This window comes from Chanodichthys erythropterus, chromosome 21, assembly GCF_024489055.1.
Source record: "Chanodichthys erythropterus isolate Z2021 chromosome 21, ASM2448905v1, whole genome shotgun sequence".
Classification (NCBI taxonomy): domain Eukaryota; kingdom Metazoa; phylum Chordata; class Actinopteri; order Cypriniformes; family Xenocyprididae; genus Chanodichthys; species Chanodichthys erythropterus.
Window position 1 is genome coordinate 12513661 of NC_090241.1, and position 19841 is coordinate 12533501.

General features: G+C 37.7%; 1 protein-coding gene across 1 annotated transcript; it reads right to left on the reverse strand.

Annotated features, from left to right (window-relative positions):
* Positions 1-562: 562 nt before the first annotated feature.
* Positions 563-19543, reverse strand: keap1b (kelch-like ECH-associated protein 1b). The gene is made up of 7 exons (XM_067372769.1): positions 19426-19543; positions 16576-17431; positions 14938-15183; positions 10263-10939; positions 7133-7338; positions 5414-5590; positions 563-1649 (listed from the first exon to the last, which is right to left on the reverse strand). Exons 2-7 carry the CDS (start codon positions 16885-16887, stop codon positions 1486-1488), a joined length of 1782 nt encoding a protein of 593 aa, XP_067228870.1. The 5' UTR covers positions 16888-17431; positions 19426-19543; the 3' UTR covers positions 563-1485.
* Between the last annotated feature and the right edge of the window lie 298 nt (positions 19544-19841).

The window sequence follows — 19841 nt, forward strand, 5'->3', positions numbered from 1 at the left end:
ATCATGAGAACCAAATGAGTCAGAGATGAGACAGCTTGTCAACAGCAACAGTCATTATAAACCTTTTATTAACAGCACTACAATAGATTAATATTCAGCATTCATATTTCATTGTCACTTTTTTGATTGCCATTCCGTTGTGAAATGTATACAGCGCGCGCGAACAGTGACCAAATTAAACTAGCAACGGCGCTAAACTCAAATCTACACGCATATATACAAGTTTGGCTCCATATGTACTTACTAATAATATAGTGAAATGTCAGGACAACCGACTCGTAAAAACATTTAAATCGGCTAAATAATGTTAACATTTCAATCTGAGGATGTACACAGGTTTCTGTGAGGGTTAAAACAAATATATTTCAGTACATCTCCACTCAAAACATTTTAGTTTGAATCGTAAAATGTTGTTCGTACCCTGCAGCAGGACTTCATAGGTCAGCCCTCAGTTGTTTTGATTTAAAGCTGCTTAAAATTAAGGTCAGCAATTTTTTAAACCATATTCATGTTTAACGCGTTTGCGCGTCATTCAGTGTTTTGTCGCCACCGTGCGGCTGAAACAAGTCATGACAAAGTACTGCAAGAATCATACGCTTTTAATATACAATGTTTTGTACAAGGTACTCAATGCTGTAAAATTTACAAAGCAGACTTTAAATAATCCTTTATATTTAATTTTGAGTGATTTAAAGGAAAAAGCATCCCTTTTCAAACAAAAAATCTAATTTGTAAAAATGAGCCCCAGTTCAGTCCATTGAGAAGCCAGCATCAACCAATATAGCAAAGGGACAATATTTCAAATAAATAAAAAAAAAACAAAAAAAAAAAACAAGACTTCATGCAATGTACAAAATCCCTGGAAGAGCAGCTTAAATTGGTTTTTACAAATACATTGTTTTATCAGTCTGCGAAAATCAGCTTTCATTTGAGCATAAACAACATTGGCATCTAATGCCTTTGTAGGCTGGAATACAGTTAGATAAATCTGGAAACATTTCACATCTCATTTCATTAGTAAAAACTTTCTTGAATACAAAATCATTCGAACAGCTTAATCAGAAACTGATTTTCAACTTAAGTGTTTGTTAGGTCAGGATTTGTTTTGGCCATCTCCGTTCACAAAGCTCAAACCTCGGTGACGTATTATTGAACAAACGGGCATCACTGGCACTGTGAGCGGTTCGAGCCCTCAGACATACTGTGGTGGCGGCGTAATGGCACTTTATTCGGCTCAGGAAGGAGGTAGACATCCACACGACTGAATTGAAGAGGCTGCTGCACGATTAACCTTCACATTTGCTCGACTGGCAATGCAAAAACTCAGGCAGGAGCCTCAAAGTGCGTGATGTTCAGAGATCTCCTTGTGCACTGACACTGAAGTTCATCCAGAACAACAGATTTACTGTGCGCTAATGACACTGGCTGGGACAGAGAGAGAGAGAGAGAGAGACAGATCTTTAATGAGCAGAAACGGAGGCGACGCTAGTGTTTCTGACAAGGGCTCAGGCCCTTTTGGCACGGCTCCATGGTTACGGCCACTCCGACCCCGCTGCGGCCGGACGTCATGTTGGTGACCTCGGTCCATGTGTCTGTTTCAGGGTCAAAACACTCCACGCTGTCCAGAAACGTGTTCCCATCATACCCACCTGCAGACAGACACAGAGACGGTTACAGAACAGATGAATCAATGTCTCTGAATGCTTTGCTTCAGTAATCATCACTAGATCAGCCAAACCTCTTTCTAGTCCTTCTCCTCCCACTAATGACTGTTTTACAGTTAATGTGTTCCAGGTCAAGAGTAACATGTGACTCAATAATGACTGTCAGGCAATATTGCGATAAAACTCATGTAAACACAATACTTTGATCAAATTGATGAGATTAAGCTCATAATTGTATTAACCATAATTGTAATAAAATTTGTGGTAATAAAATGTGCAATAAAATGCTGATTTTAATTGTAATAAACAGCATGTAAACACTTTAATGCATCTATTCCTCTCTGACTGAAGTATGCATTTGTGACAAACATATTGTTTAATCGCAGATTCATAAACAAGCAGTAAAGAAGGCATCATATTTTTGGGTGCTGAAGAAACAGTTCATGTTGACAATGTTGTGCGACATAAATATAATAAGTGTTGGGAGTAACTAGTTACATGTAACAGAGTTACCTAATTTAATTACAAAACAAACGGGTTACACTTTATTTGGTAACACTTTATTTTCAGTGTCTTTGTTACACATTACATGTAGTTATTGAAGTAATAACAGTAAATTATGCATAATTATATGCAGTTAACCCTAAACCAAACCCTCATCCTTAACCTAACCCTATAGTAAGTGCATGTAGTTAATTATTATTACTCAGTACTAAAATGTATAATTACACTGACACGGACACCTTAAAATAAAGTGTAGTTACACTGTAATTAAACATTTACGTACTGAGTAAGAGAGTAAACCATGTATTTATTATAGGGTTAGGATTATGGTTTGGTTTAGCTGCATGTAATTATGCATAATGTATAGTTATTACTATAGTAACTACATGTAACATATGTAACAATGACAGTAAAAAGGGTTACCAATAAATGTAACTAATCCGTTACAGTTACTGAGTAATGTGTAATTAAAAAATGTGTAATTACAGTTACTTATGAAAATGTTAATGATTACAAAGGGGATTACATCTTAATATTTCCTGTAAAAAGCTAGAATGTGTTGAATAATATTAATTTAATTGATTTCTTTCCCAAATTGCATTGACTGCTTTGGACACAGAATAGGACACATGCTTATTCAATAAATGTGATAAACAGTCACTCTTTTCATAGCTTTTGCTGGCTCTGAGACACTCGCTTGGTATTTCTCCTGCTCTTTGTCTAGCAAAACAAATCTCTCATCATTAAATGAAAGCTTAAAATGAATGCCTGATTATTTCAGGGGCATTGTCACAAGTCCATTGTTTTTTAATTTCTGTGTTACTTTTGCTATATTTTCACACTTAAAACAATGATTTGGTAATCCTCTTGTACCAATTGATTTCTTTCCCAAATTGCATTGACTGCTTTGGACACAGAATAGGACACATGCTTATTCAATAAATGTTTTATTTCCTATCTGGGTTAATGTATGTGCTGTATTTTTTAAGATTAACTGTTTTTTTTTTCCATGGCATTGTTAGATGCCAGTGTTTCCTGTCATAGCTTTGCAAAGCTTTGACTTCAAAAACAGTATCATAGCTATTAAACTATTTCTATTTCATAGCTATTATGATTTTAAATCTGTATTTAACCTCATAACATCCCAAAGAGAGGTGCTAAGGTCCGATTTTGGTGGCTGTGCTTTAAACTTAAATTATTATAATCTGAGTTCAACTGATGAAGCATTTTGAAAGTCTAAGAGTACTATTGTAAGGTTAACCCTGCCTGGTTTCAATGTTTGAAAATGACAACTGAAAACATTCATTAGAAATTTAGAAAAATGATCAAAACTGCAGGCAGTCAGGGACGGACGATGAACCGATTTAAACGTCAAACTGGTAGAAATTGATCAACTTTTAAAATAATATTCTATCATGGTTAAACCAGTGTTTCAAAAAAACAAAATAAATCATATTTGCCCAAGCAGAGAGCTTGAAGTCTGTACTGAATGTCATGAGATGAAGATCGCACGCATACTTCAACTAAATTATCCATTCAAAAACACTTAAGTTACACTTACATTTAGCAAACACTTTTATCCAAAGCGACTTAAATTAGCAATACAACAAGTGATTTGTCTTAGAGGCAATAAACAGAAGAAGTGCTAGTGATACAAAGTTTGCTTAGAATAGTACAGTACTGTCTGACAAATCCTTACCTGAATTCCTTAGTTACTGAATCAACATCTGACTGACTACAATGCTGATCTAAATGTATCAAATTTGTGATATCTGCCATTACATTGGAAACTGGACCATTAACTGTTCAGTTTTTTAGTCATGTTTCCTTAAGAATGTGTATACTGTGATATACAGTGCACAGCGTAAATGAGTACACCCTAGATTTAATTCAACAAATGTATAATATTCTAGCACTTAGTATGCCCTCCATAATTTTGAATATGCTGCTCTGTCCCTTCTTGGCACAGAGTGTACAAATTCATGACAAATTGTCACATCCGTCCTGTTTAACTCCTGGATGATGAGCTCCTTAAATGCCCTGATCTTTAATGGGGAGTGTTGAGTGCAATACATGTCCACAGAAGGTTTTTCACCTTGGGAGAATGCATATCCTCATTGTCATTTTGAAAAAATGCCCAACAATGCAGGGAATGAGGAAAGGGTAACATCTTCTTTTTAAAGTTTGTGTATTAAATTACACAGTGGTGTGGTAATTCATGACAACAAAGATAAAGCACAACTTCCTCACACCTTGTTTACATCCCTATACAAGAGCTTTACTACCACTGAACTTTACTGTGGGAACCAGACACTTCTCACTGTACTCCTCCTCTAGCAACACCATAACATTTTGGATGCTGTTAGATTCAAAATGATTAATTTGGTCTCATGAGACCAGAGTATTGATTCCCAGAATCTATATTTTGTAAATATGGGCTTTGGAAATGGCTAACTGACTTTGTTGTGCTTTGGCTACAGTAGATAGTTCCAGTGAAAACAACAACCATGCATGTCATTTCTGCAGGCTTCATCTTACTCTGTGAGATAAACAGTCACTCTTTTCATAGCTTTTGCTGGCACTGAGACACTCACTTGGTATTTCTCCTGCTCTTTGTCTAGCAAAAAAAAATCTCTCATCACTAAATGAAAGCTTAAAACGAAGGCCTGATTATTTCAGGGGCCTTGTCACAAGTCCATTGTTTTTGAATTTCTGTGTTACTTTTGCTATATTTTCACACTTAAAACAAAGATTTGGTAATCCTCTTGTACCACTGTCTGCTTTTTTGCTAAGAAATAAGTCTCCTGACTGTTCTCTCCCAAGTGGTTCCATTTAGGAGGGTGTACTCATTTTTGCTGCACAACATTTTATCTCTTTGATACGAAAATCTTATTTTCCTGAATAATTTTGACATGCTTCTTTGGTAAATGATTAAGCAGACTTGCTGGAACATTATTTCTCCGAAGAATCCTAACATGTCTTCTAAGTAATTGAGTAATTGCTGACTTTCAGAAGTTTCAGAGGGAGTGTACTCATTTATGCTGTGCACTGTACTGACATCAGCCAAAGTTTTACAAATATCGTAATTGTGCTCATATCACCCGTGCCTAACTGGAGTGATCTTTTTGGCATTGATGGTCTCTAGCGCAGACTGTCTCGAGCCTATAAACGGTGTAACATGCTGATGAATCGCTCATAATAATGTCTTTTGATTCTAAACGTGTGTGAGTTCATTGAGCTCGTACCCAGCACATAAATGCGCCCGTGGTGCGCCGTCACTCCCAGCGCGCTACGTCTGTGTCTCATGGATGATGTGAAACTCCAGCTGTCCGTCTCCACTTCGTATCGCTCCACCGTGTTCAGCTGATTCGTCCCGTCGTATCCACCCATCACATAGATGTAGTTCCCCAGCGCGCACACACCTGAACACAGATCACATGACATAGGCACACGCTTCAATTAGGTTGTGCTGTTTGAGCAATCATAAACAGGATTAATGATCCATGTTTGATCGCTAATGTTTAAACCTGTAAGCAAAACCAAGAAAGTTCTTCAGAAATTAAAGTTGCTGCAGCTCTTTTCCAGCAATTCATAGTGACCAACATCTGTTGGGCTCCAAAGCAGACAAATACAGCCATATAAGAGTAAAATATTTGGCTTGTGCACTATATTCCAAGTCTGACGCTCTGTGTGAGAAACAGACTGAAAATGGCTTCAGAGTCATATGGACGAATCTTATGATGCTTTTTGTCATGTTTGGAGCTCGAAAGCTTAATTCACGCAAAAATGAAAATTGCCAGTGCAATCTGCTGTTAAAAACTAAGCTCAGAATTAATTTGAGAGAGAATCGCAATGCATTCAAACCAGAATCATTTCTCGATTTAATGCAACAATTTATTGTCCCAGCCCTAATATAAACACTGATCAGTGAACATACACAGAAACTCGACCGTACTTGCTTGGCATGTGAAAACAAACCTCATTGGCTCTTGCAGAAGCTCAAATGCACCACATAAGCACATACCGGTATGTAATACAATATATCACGATAATGAACATGGACGATATTGTTACCTTGGGCACTTCAAAATACCATGATACCATATTTTAATAATTATTTATTATGAATTATTAAAAATTTTGGAATGCATTTTAAGAATACTTTACAAGGATAAAATATTTTAAAAAATTTTAACTTCGAATCTCTTGTCAATTTCTGACCTCCTAGTGATGTAAAATATGAGCAAGAGTCTACACAGGGTGATTGTTTTAACTTTATGTTGTATTTGAGCTTATTTTGTATTTTTGACGGCGTCCGTCAAAAATAGACTTGGCGACTATATTTAGTGAAGCGACGCGGTGAGCTGCTTCTGAAATATGCCATGCGTGGATGGTGTAAACACAAGAATTGACTGAAGTGCCCATGGATCGACTCCGGTGGCTGCGTCAAAGCTTTTAGTGCGCCGCAGACCCGCGCAGTGTCATCTCTTCCCTGTACAACGGACCAAGTTACTGCAATGCAATGCACACATTATGTGTTATCTCTTCAACACATAAAGGATGAGTTAGTTGAATCGTCAGTTATGTGTTATCTCTTCGATGCATGAGAAGGTGTGAGAAGCACATGGCGGAACGAGTGAAGGAGACGAGCTGAATGAAAATGCACATTCGCTCTCTGACAGCAGATGGCGCTGATGGAGCAGCAGAAATGCAGCCGTTACTCTGGTAACCCCCGTAAACAAAGCAGCTGCTACTACAGTATTTAAATGTTTCAAACAACCATTCAGATTTTTGTATTTGCAGTGGCTCATCACAGCTGACAATGAAAAATACTTTTAAAGCATTTATTAATCTTAGTAAATGTTAATTTCAACATTTAATAACACTTTATTACAAATCAAAAGTTTTAACTGTATTATTTAATAGACCTGAGCTTTATGCAAACGGTCTTTGTTGAATCTCACCTGCGCCGCTGCGGACTGTGTTCATGGACGCCACACTCCTCCATTCATCTTTCTCGGGGTTGTAGCATTCGGCCGAGCTCAGCCTGTGAGTCCCATCGAAGCCGCCCACCGCGTACAGCAGACGGTTGATCACGGCCACACCTACACCGATACGCCGCGTCAGCATAGGCGCCACTAGCTGCCAGCAGTCTCGCTCCGGATCATACCTGAAACCCATAACATGAACAAACATGCTTTCATACGGACTAAGGACGGGTTAAAAAAATCCATTTCTCAATTTAAATTCAACTGCGGAAAGACGTAGTGGGCATAGTCATGTTTCATATTAAAACATTTATTTTAACTTATTGATAGTCAAAACTTTACTAATCTTGACAAAACACATATCGGAGGAGAGGTCCGAATCTCAAGCTTCCATATTTGGCATCTGTTTTGTGATAGAAGTGATATTTGGACAGGAATGTATTAATATGCTACAAGAGAATGCCTAAAAGAATAAAAAATAAATGGAATGTGGACACCCGGTGGCTATTTTTGGTACAACGCCTCAACAAAATCAAGGTAACTTTCATTTTTGTGATATCAGCTTCAAATTTGGAACACAACTTGGTTAGACATACGGCTTTTATTTTTTTGATCAATTTTAGAGTCAAAAATATTTTGTAAAATATGTTTATATAAAATAATTAGTACAGTACATTTGATTAACAGTACATTTAAACTTCTATAACTTTATACTTTTCACTTTTGAAGTGCTCTCTTACATAACTGTCATTAAAAAAGTTATGTTAATGTTAATATTATAAAATCTCCTTTATGAGTAATGTAAATGTTTGATGGTGATTGCTGTGGTTATTTATGGCAGTCATCATATCTTGAAGTAAAACAACATACCCGTCGTATCTGATTTACATGGAACATACTGTACCTGACAGACAGTCAGATAGACAGATGTGTATTTCATAACTACAGTGACTCACTCAAAAATTCATAGTGTTTAAATATCTATTAATAGCTGGTTCCACTTCCTTACTCTAATGAATAATGTTTGTCATCTATTATTCATCACTAATCTCCACAAACATCACAAAGGAAGTGTGATAACACACCATTGTTATGTGGATGCAAAAGGGGTTTTAGGTGTTTTCTTCCTCACTGGCGTGAAAAGAGCATTAGAAAACAAAGCTTACTAGTAACCACCAATAGAAGATGAATAAATTATACCAGCTCCCACCGCGGTGTACAGAGCTGAAGTGTGGACTCATTGTGGCTTTCATTATAAAAAGACACTAAGGGGGATAAACAAGAGTGATGCTGTTTGCAAAATAATCCATGCCAAAATGCAATACTCAGTGAGTGACATTGTTTCTAAATCCAGCGACATGCAGCAGCAAAATGACACGATCCCATTAATTTCAATGGAGATCTGGCAATTTCAGGCAATGTGAACAATAGTGACCATTGGCGACAGTAGGGCGGAAAGATTGTGGATTATAAATTATAAATATAAATTTATATTTAGTCTTTCCCTTCCAAAATGTTTGTTTTTAGTAGCAAGGAAAGTGATTCATTGTCTACAGTATGGAATGAAATCTGTGAACCAGATGTGGGGACGCCCACTAATGACATGCAGCAACAAAGTTTCTGGCAGTGTGGACGGGATTTAAGAGCACACTTAAGGTCCAGATTTACTCATGGCGAAGTTCTTTTTTTCATTCGATTCATTCTTAGGAGAAAAAAGAATTATGAATGCCCAAGCTGCCGATAGCAACGTCAAAGACTTTACAAAAACGGTGCACTCACATTGTAAATGAATGGGAGAAAGTACAACGCGATATGGAGGAATAGGTCCCGCATTCTAAATAAAAGAGCAAACCGCTGATTGGTAAAGTCATTGTGTCACTGCAGCTGCTGTTAGGTGCTCCAGCTGCATATGCGCATGGCTGGTCCAGCCTGAAAGAGAAGCTTTTTTTAAAGCTATATGAGCCTAAGAAACAACATTTATGGGACAGTCATGTCAGATTTTGTTGCTGATTTGAAATATGTAATTTAAATGTGAGCATTTTTTAAATGTAATTTCAAGTAGACAGGAGGGACACACAATAGCTGTCAGGCGACACTGCAGATATGGCCGGTGGCGAGTGAACAGACTTTCCTTGAAAGGGACTTTGGTGATGTTTAGATGAATATGTAAATATGTGCTGTGGGCTTTCCTCTTAATAACAAAAACACAACAGTGGTGAGAAAACAGCAGTTAAGAAAGGATCTGATCATATATTTAATTTGTTTACCTAAAGAATCCTGCAGGCACTTTGTTCGTTTACCTAGATTACCCTAAAAGCAATGGCGCAAAACTTAATGTTGACAGGGTTTGCACAGATAATGTAATATGAATTACTTTCAAGACTACATTTTTGGTTTTCAAGGACTATAATCAGAGATCTCACTTCTCAAACAATCTCTTCATTATCTTTTTTAAATTCTAAAAAAGTTAAAACGATAAATAAAAATAAACTAATGAAACAAAATGGTACAAATAAAGTGTAGCACTGTGGTAACTTTAACCATTGAAAGGATACTATGACCCAGATTCTTTATTCGAACTGATTTTTTTCTCATGAATATATAATTGACCTGAAAAATGAAAGCTGTATCATATACTTGGATATTTATATGAGCAATATCACACTCATAACCACACAAAATGGCTCTATATCTATATCAGATGGGCTGTAGAGTTAATTTTGCATTCAAAGATTGTTTAATCAATACAATTAAACAGTAATTTCACATTTATTGTCTTTCAGTAATTCAAGCACATAAATATGGCTGTTATCAAGGGTTTTCCAGGACTTAAATTTCATCAAATTCAAGTACTTCAAGCACCTTGTACAAACTCTGTTTAGAGATATTTTATGTTATAATGAGAAGTGTAAAAATATTTTCAGTTCATAATGAAACTGTGCCAGGACATAATAAATAGAAAACTGCATGATTACTGGAAACAATGTGATCTGACCTGCTGCAAAGAGATGTTGGTTTAGTGTTGAAGAGATAAAAGATAAAACACATCAACACCACAAGCTCAAGAAGATAACAGGCACTGCAGGTGAAATCTGCCCCATCTCACCTCTCCACACTGTTGTGATGGACGCATCCATGCGAGCCGCCCACTGCGTAGATCATGCCGTCGATGACGCCCACACCAATGCGGTTGCGCGGGACACTCATGGGCGCGCAGGGCAGCCAGCAGTTATTCATCGGGTTGTAACAGTCCAGCGTGTTGGAGTCCATGTTGCCGTCTGGAGCGTTATTCCTCCCGCCCACCGCGTACAGCAGACCGCTGATGACGCACGCCGCCAGCCCGCTGCGGGGTGTCTGCAGATCAGCCAATCGCAGCCACGCACCCGTGCAGGGGTTAAACGCCTCCAGGTAGCTGAGCGACTGGCGGAAATATCCGCCGGCCGTGTAGATGAGCTGCGGGACTTTGGGCGTCCGGCAGGGAATGACTTTGGTGGGCTTGTGCAGCGTGAGATCCTGGAAGATCTGGGACAGGTAATCTTTACTCTGAGCGTCCCACTCGAAGTGCTCGAGCTGCCGCCGCAGGAAGTTCGGTGTGAGTGAGTGGCAGCGGATGGCCTGCAGCAGCGCCTGCACAAACGGCCGGCGGTTCTCGCGGTCGTACTGAACCCACTCCACGCACGCACGAAACACCTCGGACTCACAGCGCACATTCAGCTCATCGCGGCTGATCAGCGTCACCAGCTCGCACTGAGTAAGGTTGAAGAACTCCTCCTGCGTAGCTACCTGAGAGAGACACGTGCATTCATCTCATCAGATTAGTATCAAAACATTTACTTCCCTTAAAGAATTAGTTCACTTCAGAATTAAAATTCTGATAATTTACTCACTCCCATGTCATCCAAGATGTTCATGTCTTTCTTTCTTCAGTTGAAAAGAAATAAAGTTTTTTGAGGTAAACATTCCAGGATTTTTCTCCATACAGTGGACTTCACTGGAGTTCATTGGGTTGAAGATCCAAATTGCACTTTCAGTGCAGCTTCAAAGGGTTTTACACAATCCCAGCCGAGGAATAATGGTCTTATAAAGCGAAACGATCGGACATTTTCTAAAAAATAAAATGTATATATTTTTTAAGCACAAATGCTCTTTCACTTATGTCATGCGTGACCTTTCCAACATGATTACGTAATGTGTGCCGTATCGCAGAGCAGTGCAAGATAAGCATTTGTGCTTAAAAAGTATATACTTTTTTTTTTTTTTTTACCTAAATTTTTAGTCTAAATTACCAATCGTTTCACTAGATAAGACCCTTATTCCTCGTCTGAGATCGTGTAGAACCCTTTGAAGCGGCACTGAAACTGCAATTTGGACTATCAAACCGTTGAACCCCAGTGAAGTCCACTATATGGAGAAAAATCCTGGAAATGTTTTCATCAAAAACCTTAATTTCTTTTCGACTGAAGAAAGACAAACATCTTGGATGACAAGGGGATGAGTAAATAATCAGTAAATTTTAATTCTGAAGTAAACTAATCATTTAAGGCCTGTTCACACCAAAGGATGCTAAATATAACAATAACGATACAGATACAGTTCTACAAGGTGGTCTAAAAGATTAGCAGAGTCCATACCACAACTATATTGATAACGGTACAGAGAAACGAGTTATTGGAATCTCTTTCAGAATTTTTTTTAATTTTTTTTTTTACATCTGACAAATGATAAAAAAACATTGACAGCCAATCAGAATCCATCCTGCTAATATAGTTACCATTCTTGGTGTGAATGGACTTTTAAAACAGTTTACTAACATAACATGAGTGTGAGTGAATGGTGACAGAATGTTCACTTCTGCATGAACACCGTGATTGAGGAATCAAGTTCTTTTTGATAATTTGAGATTAGAGTTTACTGTACTATGAAACATCCTGTGAGAACTCAAAACTTCCTCTTCCTAAAAAGAGCAATTACTGAAACTAAACTGCAGAAATGACTCGTTCTAATATCTGATACTTGATGAAAAATGAACATGACCATCCATAATAACACATCAGAGATCAGAAATTTGGTCCACAGTGATGTTGTGAGGAAGAAGGACAGATATTATTGTTCCTGAACAGCAAACATACCAGAAGAATGGAAAAGCATGTGAAAGCGTGAGCTGTTCCTGTGGAAACTAGACTGAACCGATGGAAAAAAAAACTCACTAAAATACACTGCCCTCAAAAGTTTGGAAACACCCCTTGCAAAGTGTGGTTTTGGACGATATCAGCATAAATCCTTATAATTTTTTGCAAATACATTAAAGTAACTTGACATTATCACTGAAGACCAGCAATGATAATTTTCATTTTGATTACGTAATAATGGCAATATATACATGTCAAAGCCAGACAAGCCCCTTTGCCAGCTGTGATGCCTGGCTACTGGTTTAAACTTGGCCCAGGTTTGTAAATGAGTTTTGGGTCAGCACACCTTAATAGCTTCAACAATTGACTGCCAATTAAGTTTAGAATACAATGAACCAATTAGAACCCAGTTTAGGTCAGATAGCGGCTAATGGTGGATATTTTGATGAATCAAAAATTTTATTTTTTTCTATGTATAAACTGTTTATGTAATAAAATACGTTTTTCGTAGTATGTTTCCTTATGAGTGCAAAAATTTCACAAATTAAAAAGGATTCATGCCAATACTGTCCAAAACCCCACTTTTCAAGGGCGTTTCCAAACTGGAGGGCAGAGTATGAAGAGGTTAGCCAGACATTATAGAGGTAATTTACATGCAGAAATCTTAAAGGCACTATAGCAAAAAAAAAAAAAACCCATTTTAATTATAATAATATCAGGGCTGCCCCCTAATAGTCAACTAAATGTTAGTTGACCGAGAAGACGCTTAGTCAGTTTGCTTTTGTAAAATAAAGAAAACAAACAGGATGCACTTTCTACTGTCTTGGTTTCCCTGAACTGGAGCACTTAAATGAACCAAAACTCAGCGTATACTTGCCTCACAGACATGAGAAATATATCTACAGAAAGCTTGAAATGTCAACTTTTAAACTAACCAATTTGAATTGAAAACTAATTTTCTGATTGTAATCCATACGAAAGGTGCATTTCTCTCTATAGGTATGTTCACTACTGCGGAGATTAGAGTTGTCAAAAGTACCGAATTTTAAAAATGTGATGCTTTGAGCACTGTTTAGTGGATTCGTAAACACCTCTGATCGGCTATTGTGTTGACTCGCTCACTGGATATGTCTGTGATTGGCTTCAATGATCATGTGCGGCAGAGTTTGAAAGCACACGGAAGTGTTTGAATTCAAAAGCGTTTTAAAAGTGCGAGCACTTGAAAGCAGGCGTCTATCAGCGGACTGGTCCAAAATAGATGCCTGCTTTCAAATGTGTGTATCTGTGTTAGCGTTTGGTGAAGAGCGCAATGATGACTTTTTACTACGTTTTTACAGTGTTGATCATTGAAGCCAATCACAGACATATCCGATGAGCGTGTCAAAACAATGGCCAATTACAATTGTTTACGAATCCACTCAACTGCGCTCAAAGCGTCACATTTTTAAAAAATTTCAGTACCGACTAGGTACCGAAGTCGGTACTTTTGACTCACAACTGATGATGAGTCCGCATCAACAACTTTGCAGCAGAGTGAGCCGACACTCAGAAAAAAATAGTTTATTAATAAACAATTAAAATGTCTCATTGCTATTTTTTTCTCACACATTCAAAGCCATTACTTTTGCTAGTGCTTTGCAGTAAGATTTATGTGTGTGCTTGAGTGCGGACTAGGCATATATTCCACCCCAGTATATATTTAAGTAATTAAATTAATATAAACGTGTGATTAACATGTGAAACATGTGACTAATGGCTTAAATAAACGACTACTAGTCGACTAGTTGAGGGCAGCCCTAAATAGGATCAGAAAGTGCTTGTGCTTATGTGTAGGGTTGTGCAATTTGTGATTATATTTCAATATGGCTATAAAATAATAATAATAATAATAATAACAATAACAATAATAATTATTATTATTATTACTTAATGATTTCTAAATAAAAATATAATAAGAAAGATTTAGTTTTGAAAAAAAATAAAAATTATATATTATTTATTTATGGCTGTCTTAATTTCTTCATTTTCAAATATTAAACCATCAAATGTATTTTGACAGAAAACCACAGTAAGCCTTTAAAGCTTCTCTTTTGTTGAGTTTGTGAAGATGGCTGGCGCATGTTGCGTTTTCAAATGCATCTTAAATTGACTCAAACTCAGAGCAGATACAGATGGAGTTGGAACTCTGAGATGCTAAAAACACAGGCATGAGCTGCTCATGTGTAAATTAACATTAATACTTTATAAAAGGGCATAATATGGCCTCTTTATTTTTATTTTAGTAATTTTATCAACTTAACACTTATTTTGTTTCAGTTAGTTCCAAGACAACATTTCTAACTTTTATTAAAGTTTTTCAGCTAATGTTTATATTTTATTTTATTTCAGATTTATTCCAATGAACGGAAATGATTTTAAATAGTTTCAGTTAGTAGTTAATTTGAATCTGGGTCATGGCAATGCCGCGCTTCCCTCTGAAACATACAGCCCATGTTTTTATTTAAGTAAGTCACAATGTTTGCGATTTGACAGTTGCACTAAGCCGTATGACGATTTTGGTTTTATTCCAATTAATAGTGCAGCCCTACTCATGGCAAACTGTGACACAGGTTCTTGTACAGGTGATTCAATGTCCTATTCTGTGTCACTGACCTGACTGAAGTTCATGTAGATGTATTCTCTGGCCTTCTGATGAAGCTCCGTGCAGCTGATCTGCTCGGCAAAGTTGGCGATGCCGATGGCGTTGCTTGGGTCAAGCTGCTGCACAAGGAAATCGCAACAGGCCTTCACCACGCTGTCGATCTGGTACATGACTGCCCCGTTCATCACGTGAATCACACACTTCTCACCAACAGAGATGCTCGCTGTGTACGCAAACTCAATGAGCCGCCCCATGACCTGAGAACAACAACCAGCCACATTTACAAAAGATGGAGCTCAGATACAAGAGCATCACATAGGCCTGTCGCGATTACTGATTAATCGTATGATGATCATGGCTAAATGATATAATCGCAAATATAACTTCATTAGATTTATTTAATTAGGCTGCATTTACACTGCAAGTCTTAATGCACAGATCCGATCTATTGACCATATCCGATTTTTTGGCCAGCGTGTTTACATTCACTTTTGGTGTCATGCCTTTTGCAGTGCGAATTCTGACTGAACGAATATAGAGTGGAAAATAAAGGTTATTTGCGTTTGATATTTTATCTACAGTTAGAAGTTTTAGAATTCCATTTTTTTTAATGAATTCAAGCGAGCTAGGGAGAGAGCGTGATCGAGAGAGAGAGAGAAAAAACAACAACAAGGTGGTCTCTTTTAAATTAACCGGGCAAAGGTTGAAATTTAGCTGCTGAATGTATGTGTGTGAGATCACAATACTATGGAAACTTGTTTCCACCACTAAATAAAAAACAAAAAACAAACAAACAAACAGGTAATTGACGTTTTATCTCACAATTCAGTCTTTTCTTCTCACAGAATTACAAGTTATAAAGTCAGAATCGCAATATAAAGTCGCAAACTTTTTTTTCTCAGAATTTAGTTTATATCACATCATTCTGACTTTAGAACTCATAATTCTAACTTAATATCGAAATTCTGACTTAATATCACGAAAATTCTCACTTTATAACTTGCAATTGTGAGTTTATATCTCACAATTCTGAGAAAAAAGTCAGAATTGTGAGATAAAAAGTCAAATTATTCATTGACTCAAAAATCTCACTTGTTTCAATACTGAATGAATCAGCGTTTTTGAACAAAACTTCTGAATGTATGATTTAATGACAAATACATTTTTTTAAGTCACTTGTCGCCACCTACTGGTGTAACAATGTAATGATAAAATCCTCATTTGAAATGTCAAGTTACTTTCAAATAGTGATTTACTCAATTTTGATCACTACAGCAGACATCATCCAAAATATTAACTTTTATCCCAGTACTTCTGTGATAATCTGAATTATTGAAAGACTGAAATAATGATACGGAGTGGTTGAAAAGACTGTTTGTGAAGCGGTTTCATGACAATGGCTCTCTCTGGATCAGAATGCAGATCTGAATGTGATCGGACGTGTCAAAGGTTTAATAGACACAGGCAAATCATTGTCATTTAGGAATAATATCGCGTAGGTGTTTGAATCGAGAACGCAATCTTTTAACATTTAATTGTGGGGCTCTATTGTTAATCGCAAAGATTTGTATGACGATTAATCGTAAGCACACAATTCATGATCGTGACAGGCTTAGCAGCACCACGACATCAATCTCAGACGCTCGTACCTTGGGGTGAATCCCCTCGATGGGCACCACTTCCATCCCACACTCCTTCAGCCCATTGGTGAACATGGCGCGAAACACCGGCGACGACGACGCCAAAACCACCTTATGAGCCACGAAGTCCACGGCCTCTAGCTCGTTGTATTTGACCCTCAGTGTGACGTCGCACAGCTGCCGCTCCAGCCGCAGCTCGTTCATGATGGTGAAGGCGGCCGCCGTGTGGCTCTCCAGCGTGTAGCTGAACACGCGGTGCCCGTTACGCTCCGACGGCGTGACCTCCGCCTTGCACTCCGTCATCCCGGACGCCGCGTACATCCTCACCGGCCGCGGCCCGGCACTCGCATCCTCGCTCGCCAGTGCAGGTTGAACGGCGTCAGATGGGAGACAGACAAGTTTCACACAGTCTTACGGGTCACTCAGGTGAAACGTGTGGTTATAGAGGTCTATAATCTCCTGATGGTTTGGGTCTGTCACACTTCTCCATTTCATACGTAATCTGTTTGATTTGGCTGGGGAATTTATGAACCAGGCAGAGCTCCTGTCAGCTGAGAAGAATCCAACCGGTCTGTCGCTCACATATTTGTGTCTGTTCCTCAAATGGAAGAGAAACTTCTAGAGCATGCGAAGTGAAACTGTCTTTCTGTGCAGGTTCGACTTTAAGGTGTAGATAAATGAGTCTAAAGGCAACATCTGAAACTGAGGGCCGGATGTCCCTTGACTGTGAAGTATCTTACAGTCTCTGTGTCAGAATGAGACCTGTCTGAATGCAGTGCAATGGGAAACCTGTCACATGCGTGTCATTCAGACTCCTTTCATGAGTTTAATGGTGCTGATCTGTTTTCACAGGTGACTGGAAGTCCTGAGAAGAAAAAAAACAGATTTAAAGGTGCAATATGTGAGAATGACAGCTAGTGGTTGAAATGGGTACTGCAGTCCAAATTCAAAATATTGTTTGCCCTGCCCCCTCCTCCTCAGACTTGACGCTCACGCGGGTTGCCAGTTTGAGGACATGCAACAGGAGCGAGCTCAATTGACATTGGAAGGCGAGGAGACTCACACACTCTAAGTTGATTAGTTGATTTATTGATTTACGATGAGTTGATATTGCATTTTAATATGCTCCCATTCATAGAGATTTTTAGATGGATGCTGAGGCTTTTTACGTAGGGTAGAATCTGCGACCTCTGACCCAGTTTGTTTGCGGGCTTCCATGGCTGCAATTTTCTGCATGTGTTTTCCACCAACTGGCAACTCGGGGTGACGAAATACTATTAGGTAAATTGGCGACGAGCAGTCTTGCACAGACCAAAACAAAAACAGACATTCCAACATGGAATAACTACATATTTCAAAGTAGATAACTGGCTGTAGCAATGGTTTTCAGAGAAACGAGTATGTGAACTCAGCATGTTTCCTAAATATCTGCAAACATATTATGGTATTTTTATGCTTTAGTACAATCAAAAACTTACAAACAGCACCTTTAAAGCAAACATCTGAAACATCTGGCAAAATAAGAAACACAGCACAATCATAAAAACAACCTTAGCAGTAAAACAAACTCCTCTCAACATACTGAGGTACAAAAGAACAAAGAACTGAAGAGAATGTGTCCTTAAATCCAACAATAAATGATTCATATTCCATTTAAATATAACGTTAAAAAGAAGATGAGGGCATCACACAACCTGTCCATATTGACATCCGTTTAATTTGACGAGCTTTTACCAGGCATCAGACCAATTTTTATCCAACCCGCCGCAGTTTGATTGGATGTACAATCTCTGACATGAACAGCTAAAGATACGGGGATGGTTTCTTTTCGTCTATTACTGACGCACAATTACACTATATAAATGGTTATCAGCACAGTTTGTCTCTGCTGTCAGTGACTCATCAGAAGAGACTTACTGATCCTCACTGAGTTGAAGAGCAAGCAATCAAGATTTAGTTTTAGACTTGGTTTTAGGGAGGCTAGGGATTGCATTCTATCAATGAATGTCCTCACAGAGATAGTCACAGAAACCTGCATAACAGATCTGCTGCATGAATGGTAAACAGCAGAGAATGTTTAAGAAACCAGGACAGATTTAAACGTTTTATGGTTATTCAGCGAGACGGTTCACAGTGAAAGCGTTTAATCTCGGTTTTAATCCACAGTCAACACATTCAAATTTAAATTGAAATCATCACATAAATAAAGGTGGATCTAAATTCATATTTTACTGATAACCTCTCTTACATATTTTCAGTAATGCTAAAATCCCAAAGCGCCACTTTAAGTCTGAAATTTCAACATGTAAACAGTGAGAGGCCTGAAATCCCCGGACTGGAGTTTAAATTCTATCCGTCGTCCAGCAGCTCAAAGCCGATCACACAAAGCAGCAGCAGCGCCGCGACTGCGCTGAAATGTACATTGACATTAGAAGTCGATTTTCAAACGATTCGTGCAAAACGTATGTCCCGTATGCTTAAATTATTAATCAAAACACTGTAGTTTCCACACGATAACAAACCTCAACACTTGATAAATATGCTGCGAAAAAAAAAAAAAAATTAAGGTTACAAACTATTACTGTAAAAGTGTTATTATTCCTGTTAAAGCTTTTTAACACCACACTGCGAAAGCCTGCAAAAATATCTCAAGATTATTAAACTTCATAATTATTTGATCTTTATTTATAACGAAACATGCAATTATCATCATGAACACTGTCAATCAGCAAATTGAATAAATCAACACACGCAAATGCTGTTAACAGTGACACAAAATAAAAATCGTGTGAATCATTTCGTTTAAATCTCAGCAGAAAGACAAACACAGTAAACAAAGTCTCTCATTAAAAAACTTACAGCTCATCGGAAACGGCTCTCGGTGACAGTGTGTGTGTGTTACTGTGTGTTATTGTGTACTTCAGCGTGTGTGTGTTTCATAGAGAAAGCAGAAACTCAGCGTGACTAAGCACAGCTGAGGAACGCGCGCTCCCGAATCTCTGTGCACGCGCAAACAGGTTCAGACGCCAATCAATCGTGTGATCGATCAACTGCATCTTCTGTACTAGTGAATAAGACCAATTAGGGTATATATATACATACATATATATATATATATATATATATATATATATATATATATATATATATATATATATATATATATATATATATATATATATATATATATATATATATATATGTATATGTATATATATATATATATGTATATGTATATATATATATATATGTATATGTATATATATATATATATG